General features: G+C 39.5%; 1 protein-coding gene across 1 annotated transcript; it reads right to left on the bottom strand.

Moving 5' to 3' along the window:
* Nucleotides 1-2,879: 2,879 nt before the first annotated feature.
* Nucleotides 2,880-12,270, bottom strand: LOC124997271 (cytohesin-2-like). The gene is made up of 13 exons (XM_047570851.1): nucleotides 12,158-12,270; nucleotides 11,601-11,683; nucleotides 11,290-11,354; nucleotides 9,635-9,701; nucleotides 8,443-8,561; nucleotides 7,459-7,539; nucleotides 7,227-7,339; nucleotides 6,804-6,952; nucleotides 5,111-5,222; nucleotides 4,949-5,025; nucleotides 4,791-4,862; nucleotides 4,415-4,563; nucleotides 2,880-3,970 (listed from the first exon to the last, which is right to left on the bottom strand). The coding sequence occupies exons 1-13, from the start codon at nucleotides 12,195-12,197 to the stop codon at nucleotides 3,892-3,894; spliced, it is 1,206 nt and encodes a 401-aa protein (XP_047426807.1). The 5' UTR covers nucleotides 12,198-12,270; the 3' UTR covers nucleotides 2,880-3,891.
* Between the last annotated feature and the right edge of the window lie 3,736 nt (nucleotides 12,271-16,006).

Below are 16,006 nucleotides of genomic sequence, written 5' to 3'. Positions count from 1 at the left end.
TGCCATTGATTTAGTTTCCTACTTTTTGTTTTAAATTATTCAAAAGTGTTGTTTCGATAATTTACACTTGTATGCTCAAACTTCAGCACAGCAGAGTAGGCCTGGCGTGACTGAGTGGCGTGGGTTGATTACATCACGCCTGTTAGTTATTCCTGTTACTATGGAGACAGGAAAAGTGATCAGTTGTGGTGTTATCTTTGAGTGTCGTCTTACCGAGGACCCTTGGTAACAGAGTAAGTGTTGTGTTGTACAGGCTGTGAATAATGTAAAAGGACCCATGCGCTTGCACTTTGGGATTTAGTTTTAATGTAGGCAAAGCTGGGAGAAATTGAAATGTGAATGTTCAAGAACCACTTGAGATGTAACTTTTGTATGTGGATTTTGTAGAAGAAATTTAATACAATAAAGGAAAATTGCAACAAATACGTCTTTGTGTTAATCAGTATTAGAATCAGAATTAGAAAACCTTTGCTTGTCCCGCAATGGTGAAATTACTGTATAAAAGATTAATAAAAAATTAAAATAGTATAAAACAAATACAAGTATTGGCATATATAAACAAGTATTAAATTGCCCAGATGATGATTGTTGGATATTGCTAGTTATACACAGCACATAGTAAGTAGTGAATGGTGAAAGTGTAGGATCTTGAGGTGTGACAATATTGCATATATTACATATGCAATATGTGCTGGTGCTCACTGTCCAGCCTGGACGACATGAAATGGAGTTTCTGTTACTACTGTAATTAGATTTTCAAAAATGCGTCTTGTGTGTAAATGTAGGTACACACCTAACCAACATCTAACCATTAGTGGTGAAGATGACTTTGACATGACCTCTTGTGGCCTGAGTTTGGGCCAAAAATACTGCAAAGACTACAGTCAATGGCCAGCTGGCATGTATGTTATGCACCTGCGCAAAAGGCGCAAACTAGCAGCGCTACTATTAGCTGAGAGGCTAGAAAGAGCTACATACCGCTATACAGAGCTGGCCTCTCCTGAATCTTGCTGATCAGTTGATATAGAGTTTATCACGGGCATGTCTTTGGACGGTGGAAGCACGGGGAGAACATGCAAACACCTCACAGAAAGGCCCCAGTGGATTCACACCCAGAACCTTCCTTCTGTGAGTCAGCAGTGCTAACAACTGTAACACTATGTTGCTCGTAAATAATGTTTACATAAACTGTTTATAATTGGGTACTGCTGCAATATCCACTTTGTGTTGCCTCACCGGTAAACCCCCTAAACCTAGACACTATGACACAGTTGCATGTTTGTTTTGGCTTATTGTCACAGTAACATGATGACAGAGTACCTTGGTGTCAGATTCAGCATAAAACAACAACTTCCAGATGAAGACAGACTTGCGGTTGCTGCCGATGATGGTCAAATAGATCATTTTCGTTCAAAACCATTGAAAAAATCATTTGTGGGCCTTCGCTAAATATGAGCAAGAAGATTTACGGGACAAATCTAGAACTACAGAAGTAGGGACTTCTCACTAACGCAGACTCTCTTGAAAAGGCTCTAGGCTGTCCGATGCCCCAAAAATTCACAGAATTAAATTGGCTTCATCTGAAAATCTGCAGATGTCTCATCTGTAGCTGCATCCCTGTTAAACAGTGGAGCAGCGCATGCTTTTTGCAATAACCACAAGCATGTGATTCCTGTTCTGGCTAATTTGGGTTTGGTAGGTGTCATGCTGTGAACCGAAGGTTGCATGCAAGATGGTACGATGGTACACAAAACTAAAACATATGAGAAAAATATCTATGAATTTGTGAACTTGTAGATGCGTTTCATAAATCCCAAAAACATTTTCATGTATTTATTATTGTTAATTCTAAACACCGACTTCACCTAATGTAGACAAGTGTCTCATGTACTGTATTAAACAATTAGAAGAGGGTTTTACTAAAGTCACAAATTAAGCTATAACAGACCTGCGACCTGCGCTTGAATATACTTTGGATTACTTGAAGTGAGTAATGTATATTAAATAATTTGGATTACTGTGGCACTGATTTATATTTTTCATGGATTTAAAAGTAAGTGGATGTTAGGTGGCACAATATAGGTATTTAATACCTATCTAAATGTAAAATATCTATGCAGAGATGCAAGTTATGCATGCAATTTGATAGAAAAAAAAAAAAAAAACGTTTATAGCACACATGTAGCATGCTGTAAATTGTGGATTATTTATTTGGTAGGTAGCTGGACCCGTAAGATATTCAGCAAGCTGTCTGCTATACCGCTAAAGCTAACTAGCTCATCTACCTAGTGTGTGTCCACAACAGAGGCTGGTCAGCAATGGCAACAATAGCGTACACAGTTTAAAAATCGGGGCATATGAGAAATTACTGATGCAACACATGTCACAAGACAAGTATTTAAATGATAAATAAAAGGTATCGCAGTATTTTTTTTAACACAGAAAACGGTTGTCCAGGATACCAATCAATAAGGAAATAAAACCAATGTCAAATAAGTTACAAGAAACACAAGGCGGTTATTTTTCACAGGTGTGTCAATATACATTGTCAGGTTTGAAGAATGTACCACAAGAAAATTTGTTTTCCTTTGCGAGTCTTTACGTGCGTGCTCCCAGGAAACCACAGCTCTGTCAGCATCTCACACGCACACACACACGCGCACACACACACAGGAAAAGCCCCGACACATCAGCTAACACTTAATCTCATTTATAAAAGTGAAGAAAGGACAAAATTCGTTATTTGATTTCTGACTTCAGACAGCATTTCAGTAATTACGTGTTAAAAACAAAGAAAAAAAATCACATGCTAGAATCACATAGCTAGAACATGAAGTGGTGATGTGGCGCCATCTGCTGGTAAAAGAGCCAAACACACCTTTAGCAAAAAAGTTTATTGTACAATATAATTAAATTATACAAACAGCAATTAAAACAAACACAAAAGATCCCTTAGACCAAATACGGTTAAACACAAAAACACTGTACACAAATTTATAAATTAAAATTAATACTTTTAAACCTCAGTCAGCAATGAAGGGAGGCTGTGGATCGGTAAGTAGAGGAAGTTGTCCACAAACCGAAGGGTTAGCTGTGTAAGCACCGGAACATGCCGCATGCCGAAGTGTCCGTGAGCAAGATGCTGAGCCCCCAGTTGCTGTGCGAATACGTAGACGTGCTGCTGCTTCTTTAAGAAGAGCAATTCACAAGGAAGAAGGGAAATGGATTTGCATAATTTCATTAAAGAAAAGGAGCTCATTCACCTGCTCCTTTCAAGTTCATGAACGTTCATTCTTAACGTCTCCTGTGAAAACACATGGAGCCCGTTTAACAAAGTGCTACTTACTTTTTATTGACTGATCAGAAACTGCAGCGTGAGAACAGCAGATCAGGGTTTAGAAACTGGAACTTTAGTCAAACGTGTTAAGACTCAAACTTAAAGCTACATACATACATACATTACACATATCCATTTTTTTTTTTTGGGACATTCATTGTCATTGTGGATTTTTTAGACGCAGTTTGATCAAAATGTCACTTCAGTCGCTCCATGCAGAGGTTCATAGGCTGAAAGATCCGTCATGGCTGTAGCAAGCCAAGCTAAAGTCTTCTTCTGCCATCAGCAGATGTTTACAGGAGTCGAGAGTCATTGAAACTGGAGCAGCAGTGCGTGCAGTTTGCAGATGTACTGAAAATACTTTACATATAAAGTTACAAGTAGTTCACTTTTTTCCTTTTATACTGCAAGTGTCACTTCTTCTTTTTTTTTATCACTGTGAAATTCTGCACAGCTAACTTTTGGTTTTGTTTGTTGTCCTTTTTTTAAACAGAAGTGCAGGATGATTTCTCCATAAAGAGCTTCCCGTCACAGATGTTGCTCCCAGTGATGTCCTATGAAGAAGCGTTGCTGATGACTTTCCTCTTGCGTAGAGATACCAAATCATAAAAAGGGTCCTTGGTGATGCTTGCCCTGAGAAAAAACATTGAGATTCAGTGTGAAACCACAGAACTTCAAGAATAGCAGTACATTGTAATTGTTTTTTCAGTCCTGTTAGTTAGTGACCAGTTCCCCTAATGCAGTCACTGTGAGAACCTGCATTGAAGTGTTGTTTTCATTTCTGACTGAAGTCAGCCGGCTAGTTTGGCATTGTCTGAACATGACAAAAACACCTTTAAGATTCCCTAATTAACACTGTAAAGCTGCATACAAATCACTGAATGGTTACCAGGTAACCAGCTGAGCATCCAGGAAATCAGTGGGACAAATAAGAAGCAGGGCAGTATGTAACACTGGCTGTGTATAGTCACATTTTTTATTAATTTCTTTTTTGCTTGTTTGTATTCCAAGTTGAGCCTTGACAAACACAACCCACATGGCATCCCATGTGTCCTCCTCTGCATCAGTAGCTCTCACCTGATGGCGTGTATCCAGTCGTCCCGTTCTTCTGCACTGGCTGCGCTGAGCTTATAAGACTGGTGTTTACCTTGCACCACTCTGCCTTTGTTCTGGGTCTTGCAGGCTTTGATCTTTTGTCCTTTGGGGTTATATAACTCCAGACAGTACTGTTTGAACACACACACACATGTACCACAGTTACTGTGTGCATATGCCCCCTGTTTATTTTAATAGTCTTTTGATAGACTCATGACTCACTGTTTTGACCACTTGAGATAGAAATTCATTTAACTGTTGCTTGTGTGATTCATTAGGGTAGGTGGCTGCAGATAATGTTTGTGTGGAAACTTGAAACTATTTCCTACGTTGTCAACAAAAATGAGTGATAATCTACCGATTTGCTGGAGTCTTGTAGCTCCCTGACACACAGGTTCTCCAGAGGAATAATCCCGATGGGATCTTTATCCTGCAGGATGACAGGTTTTAGTTTTCCATATGTTAAAATTGTATTTTAATGTTTTATAATGTAGTATCAGAGAGACAGAAACTTACTGTTGTGTACTGAAAGTAGTATAGACAGCTGTCCGTCAATATGAACCACCTCCTCTTCCAGGTTTTAACTCGGCCCCCTTCAACAAAAGCAAAGAAAGCTTTCAGGTAGAAATCCTCCAGTCAACCCAACATTTTTGTGTGGTGTCAACAGCATTGTCTCACCTATTTTAAGCAGCCAGCCCTCTCTGTCTGGATTAAAAAACGTTAGTGTGAGGTCGTTCCCATCATCCTCTGGGATTTTGAACGGCTCACTGCGGATGCTCGCGTACAGTTTCTGCAAGAGGTTTGGGGATAAAAGAAAACATGAGGTATAATCTAATGTCCTTTTCCTTAACACTGTAGATCATAAAATGATAAAAAAGATCCCCAAACCCCCCTCCCCCACAAATAAAGTACTTCTTTCATAAAAGTGTTAGGGTTAAACCTATAAAAAGTAAAACATCTTGGGAAACTAAGACATAGCAGCATTTCCCAGTCGAAAAAAGTCACGTTTACTTTGTGGCAATATTAGAAGGGTGAATGTAAGAAGACTTAGAAGAGAGAGAATAATACCACAGTGTATCAAAGCAGAAGTGAAAAATTCTGCTGGAATATTCAAGACACCTACAGTGAATCTACTCCTTTAACTGCTGGCGTCTCTCCATTCGGTTTGTTTCTTTGTGGAGAAGGATAGCAGGCGAATAATGAGCCCAAACATGCTTCAAAGCTTTAAAGAACTGTTTGAAGACTAAAAAAGACCAAGGAGGGCAGACTGTTATGGACTTTTCACCACATCCATACAAAAACATTTCTGTCCTCAAGAAACCCATGGCAAACTTTCACATTACGCCGGGATAACATATGTTACGAGCACTTACTTACTAATATTTTCCCACATCAGAGCTTTCATTAAAGCAACAATGGGGGATAGAGATGCTAAGATATTCTGAAATCTTTCACAGATCTGACTTTAACCTCAAACTCTAGCTGATATTATCATTTGGGATGAAACATTTAGTGTTGAATTCAACCATGCTATGGACTACATTGAATTCTAACATTTAGTAGCTCTTTTCCCATATAACTTTTATCTGGCGCCACCATGAGGTAAAAATAGTGCTATGTGACCAGATTCAAATAGTCAAATTATAATACGCAAATTAGCTAACATAGCGTCACACATCCTCAGCATTAGTGTGCTAGCATTATTATTGCATACACACAATAGAAATCGATATTTGAATATTGCTCAGAATTTAGCAAGATACAATCTCACAGAGTTGCTCTCTACCACAAACATGTGGGGGAAAAGCCTCTGGAGACCAGACAGAGAGCAAGTATGAAACTAATATTTGAATCAGAGACAAAAAAAAAAAAAACTGAAATAGACATGTCTCACATTCAAATATTAGTTTCACACTCATTCTCTGTCTGGTTTTCAAAATGTCAAAAGAAGGAACATACAGTCTCGAGAAGCAGACATTAGAGACATAAATGTCTACAATCTGCAATTCGTTGTACGTTCTATACGCTGTTGCGTGCTGTGCAGGTCTGTGTTGGGGGCAACACAGTGCCTTTACGGGAGGTGATTTTGTTTCTGTCTGTAAGTTAGCAGGGTATTGTGGCTAGTGAGGTTAGTGATGAAAACTGAAACTGTGAAGCAAGCTTTGTTACAACTTTGTTACAACTTCTACATTAGTAAAGTGCCAGAACCTTAAGTTGATGTGCACAAGCAGAGAGACTTGACTTCATGTGGACACAGAATAATGTAGAAAGTGTTCTGCTAGTACACACACTATGTACTAAGATAAAGATACAGAATGAAGATCCCCCCTCCCCCCTTTAGCCTCTTACGCCTATGAACAAACAAGCTGACCGTAAGCAGCTCGGTGGGCAAGTCCTCGCCATTGTTGATGCCCCTGTTCATGGAGACGAATCGCTGCAGGCTGGGTTTGTCTTTCACGTTGGGGTTGTGGAGGCTCGTGTTGAGCATGATGATGGCAAAAGACAGGATGTAGCAGGTGTCTGTCACAGAGAAAACCACAGTTTAGTTTTCTCCAGCTATGCACTGTTATCTCTGCCTGAGCTGTATGAATCGCATCCATTGTAAATAACAGGTTTCTGCACAAGCCAAAACACAAGAGACAACGTGTTCATTCTGAACGTGTTTGGAGAGAGGAGACACTGTGTTGCATTTTGTTTTTTCCAGAAGCAGGTTTCCTGTAGAGATGGTTGTATTTAAAGTGAACCTCATTAATTGGACTGAAGAGACAATGAATCACACTCCTTGAGCTCGTACCTGTGGATTGGAAGACCCCTGGGTTACAGTCACAGTATCGCGTTGCAAACGCCTCCATCATTCTGTCAATCTTCTGAGCTTCTCCTGGGAGACGAAAACTCCACAGAAACTGTCTGCATGATGTTGGAGGAAAAAAAAGGCACATTCAGAGTCGAACACATGTTTATATTTCCACATCATCAGGAAAACAACACTGAGACTAAAGGTTAAACTGCTGGTGACTGTCACAAACCTCAGCGCTTGCACCAGATTCAGGTCTGAGAACTCATGCAGACCCACGAATGCTTTCAAGATCTTCAGGTGCATTTCCTCCCTGTGCGACACAATAAAACAAAACTATTTTCAAATGTGATATGAAAATTAAACAGATTATACAAATAAACACTCTAGACGGGACTCCGTGCAGAAGTGTTCTTGATAAAGCCTGAACGCAAACATCTAAGATAGAGGAACAGTTTTTTGCAGCTGCCGACCATGTGTCCTCAGGTGAGGAAAAGGGCGGGGCTTAAAGATTACATTTACAGGCAAAAAAACAGGGCACGGGATTTAGAGTTGAGTTATGGATACAGGATACAAACATGAAAGATATAACATCTATTTCTTGACCTTTGGCTTGTGAGGACTAGTGGTTTTACTACTGGATAGGCACGATGTGTATCAACACTCATGTTTTCTGGAGAGAATAAGCATTTTCTGAAATGTTACATTCTTACGTCTTACATTACGATTTGTTTCTGTTTCTGAGCCCTCTAGATCTTTGATCAAATATGAATATGTTTGTGGGTGAAACGCTGATGAGAGATAACTCTTAAATACGTACAGGAAATTCGTGGAATCGACTAATCTTGTGCTCGTTTGACTAATGAGAAAATTTTGTTTTTCACATTACTTGTTTTGAGAAATAAAAAAGTTTGTTTTACAGCAGTGAAAAAAACACTCAGCGTGACAAAGGGAAGACCTCAGTTCAACAAAGTCAGCAAGTTCATGTCAATCTGAAAAATAAATAAATAAATGTAACGTTTTATTTGATTGTTCAGCTAGGTTAATAGTTTCAACGAGTCTGAACTGCTTATTTTTCTAAGATGAATTGATTGCGATTATAGCTTATAGTTTGCTGATGACCAAAATGCTGTCAAAATGGAACTGCTCCACGTATATTCTCATTTCCCTGAGTCTCATGTCAGTTAGCTCCACATCAGCTGTGTGAACACTGTACCTTTCTCCCAAGAAGTTGCCTATGGCAGTCTTATTCAGTCCCTCCTCTTTGTAAAGAAACTCTGCCACAGATGGTGCTTGCCATTCAAGGAGGCCATTTTCAACCAGGTAGTGAACACCCTGCAGCAAAGAGGGAAGACTTGTATGAACAGCGTCTGGAAACCAGGAGTATGTTGTCATTTTAAATGTTAGTTCAGAGCGTGGAAGCTATAACGCTGTTCCTCTGTTTATGAGCTCTGCAAAATCTCCAGAAGTCACATGACACATTTAAAAAGTTTTCTTCCTCTCCCTTTGAGCCACTGTTAACATTAACCTTTAGTCCACAAGATGAGAAGGCTGAATGAATATTGCATGATGCAATGGCTTCATTTTAAAAGGTACACAGAGCTAAGTCTTAAGATATGGCTCTTCACTCTGAGTGCACACTTCTGCTTCAAATCAATTATGTCCTTGACATCTAAAAACATTTCATCCGCCCACTCTTGCATGTCCCCTGGCCTGAGTGCAGAGCGGTCACAGGCTGAGGGACATAGTCTTAACCGAGGACCCAGAAAGGAAGGATTGAAAATATGAAGGTCACTGTGGTGAAGTGGCACATCTACTCCACTTCACGGAACAGGAAGTGGGTTTCTCGCTATTGCTCATCGCCTGCGCCTGTGCACAGTTGTACTTCTGAGCATCTCAAATCCACATCCGTTATGTGTTGCGTTATCTCTGCTGTCATCTCAGTGGTGACCTTCAGTTTCAGAGGAGCTCCAGAGGGTGAAAGTAGAATCTGATCTACTGTACCTTCAGTTTGACTCCAGAGGTAAATGTCAGAACCATGTGTTTAGATATGTCTCCATGGATACACTAAATGAACACATTGTTACATGTCTGATATGACCTTTTTTGAATGTACCCATCCATCCACCATGACATCCTTCATATGTTTATCTCTTCCTTTACTCCTGGAGCCCATGAGACACTAGCACTGTCATATAAATGCAAATACAGTATATACAGTTTCCAGACATTTTACGAAATATCTGGCGCTCTCTTACGTGGCCACTAGAGGCCACTTAACAATAAAGCCTAATGTATTCTGGTTGTTATTTTTTGACGTGAGGCAAACAAATCCAAAACTTGGTCTGAATCAGCACAATTCCATCCTTTCTTTCTCTTTATATACACAAAAGACTATACAAACTCACAGATTTGGGGTCCATGTTGAATTTCTTCTTCCCTCGTAGAAATCTCCGCTTCCTTACCACACTTTTGCTGAAAAAAAAGTTTGTTAGTTCTTTTCTGTTTTGCACACCTAATTGTTTCAGATCATCAAACTAATTTAAATATAAGACAAAAATAATAGTTTTTAAATGTTTTTAATTATTGAGGGAAAACAAAATCCAAACCTACATGGCCCTGTATGAAAACATAACTCTGGTTTATCATACCTAAGTTCAAATTCAAGTCCAGGCCTGATTACTACCACACTTGTTCTCAATCAACAAATCACTTTATCAGGACCTGCATGACAAAGTGAAGTAGACCAAAAGATCCTCAAAATATAGACATCGTGCTGAGATCCAAAGAAATTCAGGAACAAATAAGAATGAAAGTCACTGAGCTCTCTCAGCCTTGGAAAGGTTATAAAGCCATTTCTAAAGCTTTGGGACTCCAGTGAACCACAGGGAGAGCCGTTATCCACAAATGGAGAAAACATCCCAGGAGTGGCTGGCAACACTACATTTCAGAAACAGAACATCATAGCAACAGTAAAATCTGGTGGTGGTAGTGTGATGGTCTGGGGCTGTGATAAATGGATCCATGAATTCTGTGAATTCAGGTGGTTCATGCTGGAAAACCCTCTAATGTGGCTGAATTACAACAATTCTGGAAAGATGAGTGGAACAAAATTCCTCCACAGTGATGTAAAAGACTCATTGAAGTTATCACAAAAGCTTGATTGCAGTTTTTGCTGCTAAGGGTGGCACAACCAGTTATTAGCTTTAGGTGGGCATTGCTTTTTCACACAGGGCCATGAAGGGTTGAGTTTTGTTTTCCCTTAATAATGAAAACCTTCATTTAAAAACTGCATTTTGTGTTTACTTGTGTTATCTTTGACTAATATTTAAATTAGTTTGATGATCTGAAATATTTAAGTGTGACAAACATGCAAGAATTATGAAATCAGGAAGATTTTTGAATCTTTTTTTTTCTTTTTTTACATTTTCTGCAGTAAATTAGCCATTATTTGATTATTGAGGAACTGTGACATCTCTCACGATGGTTCTGTCAACTGGATTGCTAATTCGAACCATTCATTTAAGGTGGTGGTGGCTGATGGGGTTGTAGCGTGAAACTGTGGTTGATATGCCAGTAAAAAGGCTATTGCTAAAAACAGTCACATAGCATCACCTCATGATTATTGTGAAAGAAGTTACAGGAAGCCCAAAAAAGGAGTTTGACATATATATGCGAATGATCTAAAAACACTGTCATTGTTCAGTGACTATCTTTTGTTACAGCTAAATTTCTGAGCACTCCACCAGTGATTTCCATTGAGTGGGAGATAACAGTAATGGATAAAACTTTGAAATAAATGACAGTATTGATTTAAGGTGCTTGAATTAATTAGTTGGGATACATTTGACAAAACAGGCCAGCTCTATGTTGAAAGAGGTCTTAGATGTACTTTAAACCGTAGAGATCACCTTGACTTCTGACTAGCACATCCCTATCATGCTCATTGCGTGACTAATCAAAGTCAGTGTTACTTGTGGCGTGGGAGGCTGAACTGCATGCCTAAATAAAGAGGCTTTACTGATTCTTGGAAGAGCTTCTGCATAAATGCGATCATACTCACTTTGACTCCTTCGTTTCAGGGCTGCGGATTTCAGGCATGACGTGATCAATCTCCAACCTCAGCTTCTGTGAGAGGGACCGATGCTATTACAACGGTTACATCACAGCCACAGCGGTGACTCATGGCCAGTGTGTCCACTGCTGTTATAAAACATCCTCCAAAACCTTCATATCTCAATTAAAAGTTAGCGAATGAAACTCCTTTTGTGTCCTGTTAAGACCTTGGCTGAGGCTGCCAGGAGTGGGTGCATACAGGAGAATAATGAAGGTCTTTTAATGAAATACCTTGGAGGGATACAATCACCATCGTACCTGAATGTCATCCAGCAGCTCGGATTTGTGAATCTTGGTGTTGTCGCCTTGCCTCCTCTCTGCTGGGGTGAGCTTTGGAGCAGCTGTGGGGCAGCAGGGGGCAACAGCAGTGGGGCAGTTAGAGTTCAGTGGCATCCACTTGGTGAAGGATTTAGTAAATATGCAGCACTGTGGACAGTCTTGACAACCTTTCTCACGCCTACTCTCAGTTTCACAGACCAGCCTACATCACAACTTCATACTTCACTGCTTAGAGAAGTGTTCAATGAATGATGGAAAGCTTCTCTTCCTGCTTCTCTTCCTCAATTCAAAAACATCTGAACAAGTTTCACCTCCATTAGTGGATGGTTTTATCCAGGTAGGTCAATTTGAGTATTATAAGTTAAATGCAATACCATGAACAGGTCTCAAATGATACAAAAGTTGAACTGAACTGCTGAAGATTTTAAATTTAAATTAAATTAAAAATTAAATAAAGTACATGATTAATTCTCCAAGTCAACTGAAAACAACCAGCAAGTACTTAAGTGAGTAAAATAATGAATAAATGAGCCTACCTCTCCCCCAGAGAAAGCTGTCTTTTCTGCTTATGGCCATGTTGTTGATGGTGTATAGAGACTGACGGCGGTTCAGGAAGCAGACTGCATGTCAGAGGGCGTCAGAGTGAAAAAAAAAAGGGCCGGCGCTGCCATTCTGAAACTGTGAGAGTGGAAAGTTCAACACTCGTCAGAGACACGTTCAAAACTGATGACATGCAGAGAGCAAAAATTCTCTGTAAATGATAATCTCATTTATTTCCCACTAACTGTGCGCCACTGCTGCTGTTACATGCTAGTTATTACAGATACTGCTGCTGCTCATTATGATAGTTTCATAGAGCATTGCGAAAGAAAAACAACAACAACAAAAAAAACTTACCACTAAAAGCAGCCACTCTTATATTAGTAATGTTACATTTTATGTACATGTATGCTGATACTTTTATAGTGTCTTGTGATAATACAGGAGATAAAGAATAAAACCATTACTTTTAATGTTCCATCTCAACAAAGTATTTCAGAAGTGTCACCTTCAAGTCTCTACTTCCGTGAAGACGTCTAATCCTCAACCAGAAACAGGAAGTGAAAGCTTGCCACGGGTACCCCGAGTTGTACTGTGAGCTGCAACAGTTTAACCTGCAGAGCTTCACGTTTTGGAAGTACACAAATACATCTATTAACAGTTGCTAGTAGTAGTAATAATATCCTGTGTGTGCTCTGATTGTAGTATTATACACTGACAGTTGCTTTCATAACACGAGTAGTCCTGATGAGATATTGTATAAAAGTACATGATGAAGGCCACCAGTCTAACAATCCTGTCTACTACAACTGTTACTGCAGTCTTTTCTGCTTTCTTTTTTCTTTTCAGATTTATTTTCCTCCTCACAACGTCAGACATAATAACAATTAAAAAAATTCTACCACAAACTCAACCATCCTGGCCCATGTTGTTGGTTTCAGATGCGCCTTCATATTCAGGAAGGAAATGCTTAAGTTACTTCCATTTCTAAATATAAGGCCCCATCTAGTGGGGCCTCACATTTCTGAGCCCCAGAGATTGTTGTTATCATTTCTTGTTATTATATTATAGTTGTTACACATATTATATTTTAGTTGTTACACATGTACCAAATTTCCCATGGTAGCAAGTGTTCTTTTTTCAGTGGATGAAGATGCAGATTTAGTACTTTAGCGGTTTCCTCCGGTTGTGTTCCAGTCAAAATAAACTGTGTTGAAATTCTTTCTGCTGTGGTCTCCACTTGCTTGTATCCACTTCTGAAGAAGAGGAATATCCTAGTTTCCAAGAAACAGTTACAACTGTTCAGCGGCTTAGGGAAATAGTTCTTTTTTTTGATGAAAACCTCAAACTGATTTTTGACAATCCAGGTCAGCATTTGTGCGTCAGTAAGTCCAGATGCATTTGTAAGTCAAGACCACTCATTCTCTATGACTCAGTCACTGGAAGCATGAAGAGTGTTTTTTTTTTTTTGTTTTTTTTGTTTCACTTCACAATAAATGAACAGTAAGAACGAAACTGACCCTTCATATGCAGCGTAATGGACTGTAAAATTGTAGTGCACTTCATTGGAAACACCTGATCTGCAGATTGTAGAATCTAAATCAACAGCATGAATCCATGCGGAAATCTACAGCATGTCACTAGTCCAGGCTGTTCTTCAGGAAACGTGTTCTTGACACATTCTGGTCACCACTCTACAAATAAATCAACGTCTGAATGCTACAGTCTGTCTGAGGGTTGTTTCTCGCCATGTGCAATGTCTTAGTACATCAAATGATAAATACAGGTAGCCTACAGTTAGCACAGTAAGCCTACATTTAGCACAATTTCCAAATGAATAGATCTTGATAATCTAAACTGATTGTTGATTCTCAGTCTATAAGTCATCACATGCACTGTTCAATTGTCAAAATTAGTCAAGAACATAATACCATGAATACCATTTTCCTGGCTGCCAAATCTGGGGCGCGTGGTCCAAGTTTGGTCAGCAGCGAGTGAGAGGATGCAGATGGAGCCTGGTGGGTGGGTGGTGGTGGTGGTGTGGGACAGAGCTCCACACTGACATGCACACAAACAAACATTCAAACACACACCTGCAACCAGAATGCCAGAATAATGAAACCGGGGCTGGTGGTGTCTGTACAGTGGAGAGTGGCGCCAACCGTGTTAGCATGCTAAGGCAGTGTTAAACATGCTGCTGTTACTTCACTGACAGAGTGTTTCAGTGTGTCTGTATGTTTGTGTGTATGTTAACATTGGTGTTGTCATTTATATTTTAGTTAAGTTTCTGTTTGCCGTGTGTGCTAGCGTAGAACAGCAGGTTACCAGATTAGCCTGTTGCCTGCTAACTAGTACAGCATTACTACATCTTTGTGTAAGAATCTCCATCAACACGTTTTAGTATTTAGTGCTCTAATGCTCGTGGTTAGAGCTTTAATCTGTAACCATATGGACTGATGGAGCTTCAGAAACTGCTCTACTACTCTATCGATACATGAACGGTTGCCAAGGCAACCACGAGACTGATGAGTTGACTGACGTAACTGCCTGATGCCAGTTCAGCTACTGCAGTGCATTCTGGGATTTGTACTAATGGTGCACACGCAAAATACACGGGTCCAATCAATAGATATAATACAATTGGCTGTGTCTCCAACTGGAAGTATTCCTCCTGGCTGTACAAAGTACAAAACTGATATTGGATATTGGAAGTATGTACAAAAATAAATAAATAAGTAAACAAATAAAATAGATATAGTTCGCTGCCACATGCATAATGAATACTACTCACTGGTGTATTGATAGTGTTTACTTTGCATATGCATGCCATATATACCCATATTTAACTACGGAGGGCCAAAATTAACATTTTGGCCCTCCGTTGGGAACAATTTGGGCATCCCTGTCATATATGAATCTCTTGAAACATTTGATAAATTAACCTACGGACAGTCAGGTGAAACTAGAACTTGACTGATGAAATCAGAGGTCCCTGCTCCATGAATTGGACCCTGCGTGTGAAGAAATTACAGGAAATCAGTGTAGGGGGTGGTCGTTTCGTCCCCCATTGCATTACAAGGTAGAATGTAGGTACGCTATATGGAGGAACCCATCTGTCTGAGGTCAGCCAGGTAGAACTGAGAACAGAGAGAATAGAACAGCAGGACAAACTAGATCAACATACACCTATCATAGATACATACATACACCTGACTAAAGCAAACATGTAGAATCAAAACATGAAGATAATGAGATAGACAACTGGATAGATAGATAGAACTGGATAGACAAAGGAGGAGCTAGGGAGAGGTGAGTTGCTGAAAATGCTAGCAAAGCTGTGAGGAGGTCAACTGAGTCATCAGCTGATTGAAGCAGCTGCTCACTGTACACCATAATTTAGCCTTGACAACTGACCTGCCAGATTTAATGCATTTCATTTGGAAATTGTGCTAAATGTAGGCTAACTGTGCTAACTCTAGGCTGCCTGTACTTAATCATTGTATCATTGTAAGCACTGAGACATTTGCAATTTGATGAGATGAATGAGAAATTCGCTTCTGTTGCAAACAGTTGCACAATTGTGGTTTGTAAGCTTGTCCATGTTATTTTGAAAATATCATTTTTGTTTCAAGAAATGAGCCAAACCAATAGAGAAAAATTGTCATACAGTACTACTACAGCTATTGCAAGGCCATCTAGGCTCATAGAGAACTGATTGTTCATTTCTGAATGAAGATCTATATTAAGCTCTTTACACATAACACACTCACACCAGACTGTGGTTTAATTTCAACAGTAGGTCCGTATGAGTAAAAACATGTAACTTTATCCTTTGGCTTTTTGTT

This window comes from Mugil cephalus, chromosome 20, assembly GCF_022458985.1.
Source record: "Mugil cephalus isolate CIBA_MC_2020 chromosome 20, CIBA_Mcephalus_1.1, whole genome shotgun sequence".
Classification (NCBI taxonomy): domain Eukaryota; kingdom Metazoa; phylum Chordata; class Actinopteri; order Mugiliformes; family Mugilidae; genus Mugil; species Mugil cephalus.
This window is presented reverse-complemented; position numbering and strand designations above follow the sequence as displayed.

What these genes read in the sequence shown, in the direction of transcription:
- LOC124997271 (XM_047570851.1), bottom strand. Translation starts at nt 12,197, where the DNA reads ATGGCCATAAGCAGAAAAGACAGCTTTCTCTGGGGGAGAG. An exon ending in AGCTGCTGGATGACATTCAG is followed by an intron (nt 11,355 to 11,600) that starts GTACGATGGTGA and finishes TCCCTCTCACAG; the next exon opens with AAGCTGAGGTTGGAGATTGA. An exon ending in TCAACATGGACCCCAAATCT is followed by an intron (nt 8,562 to 9,634) that starts GTGAGTTTGTAT and finishes TCTTTGCTGCAG; the next exon opens with GGTGTTCACTACCTGGTTGA.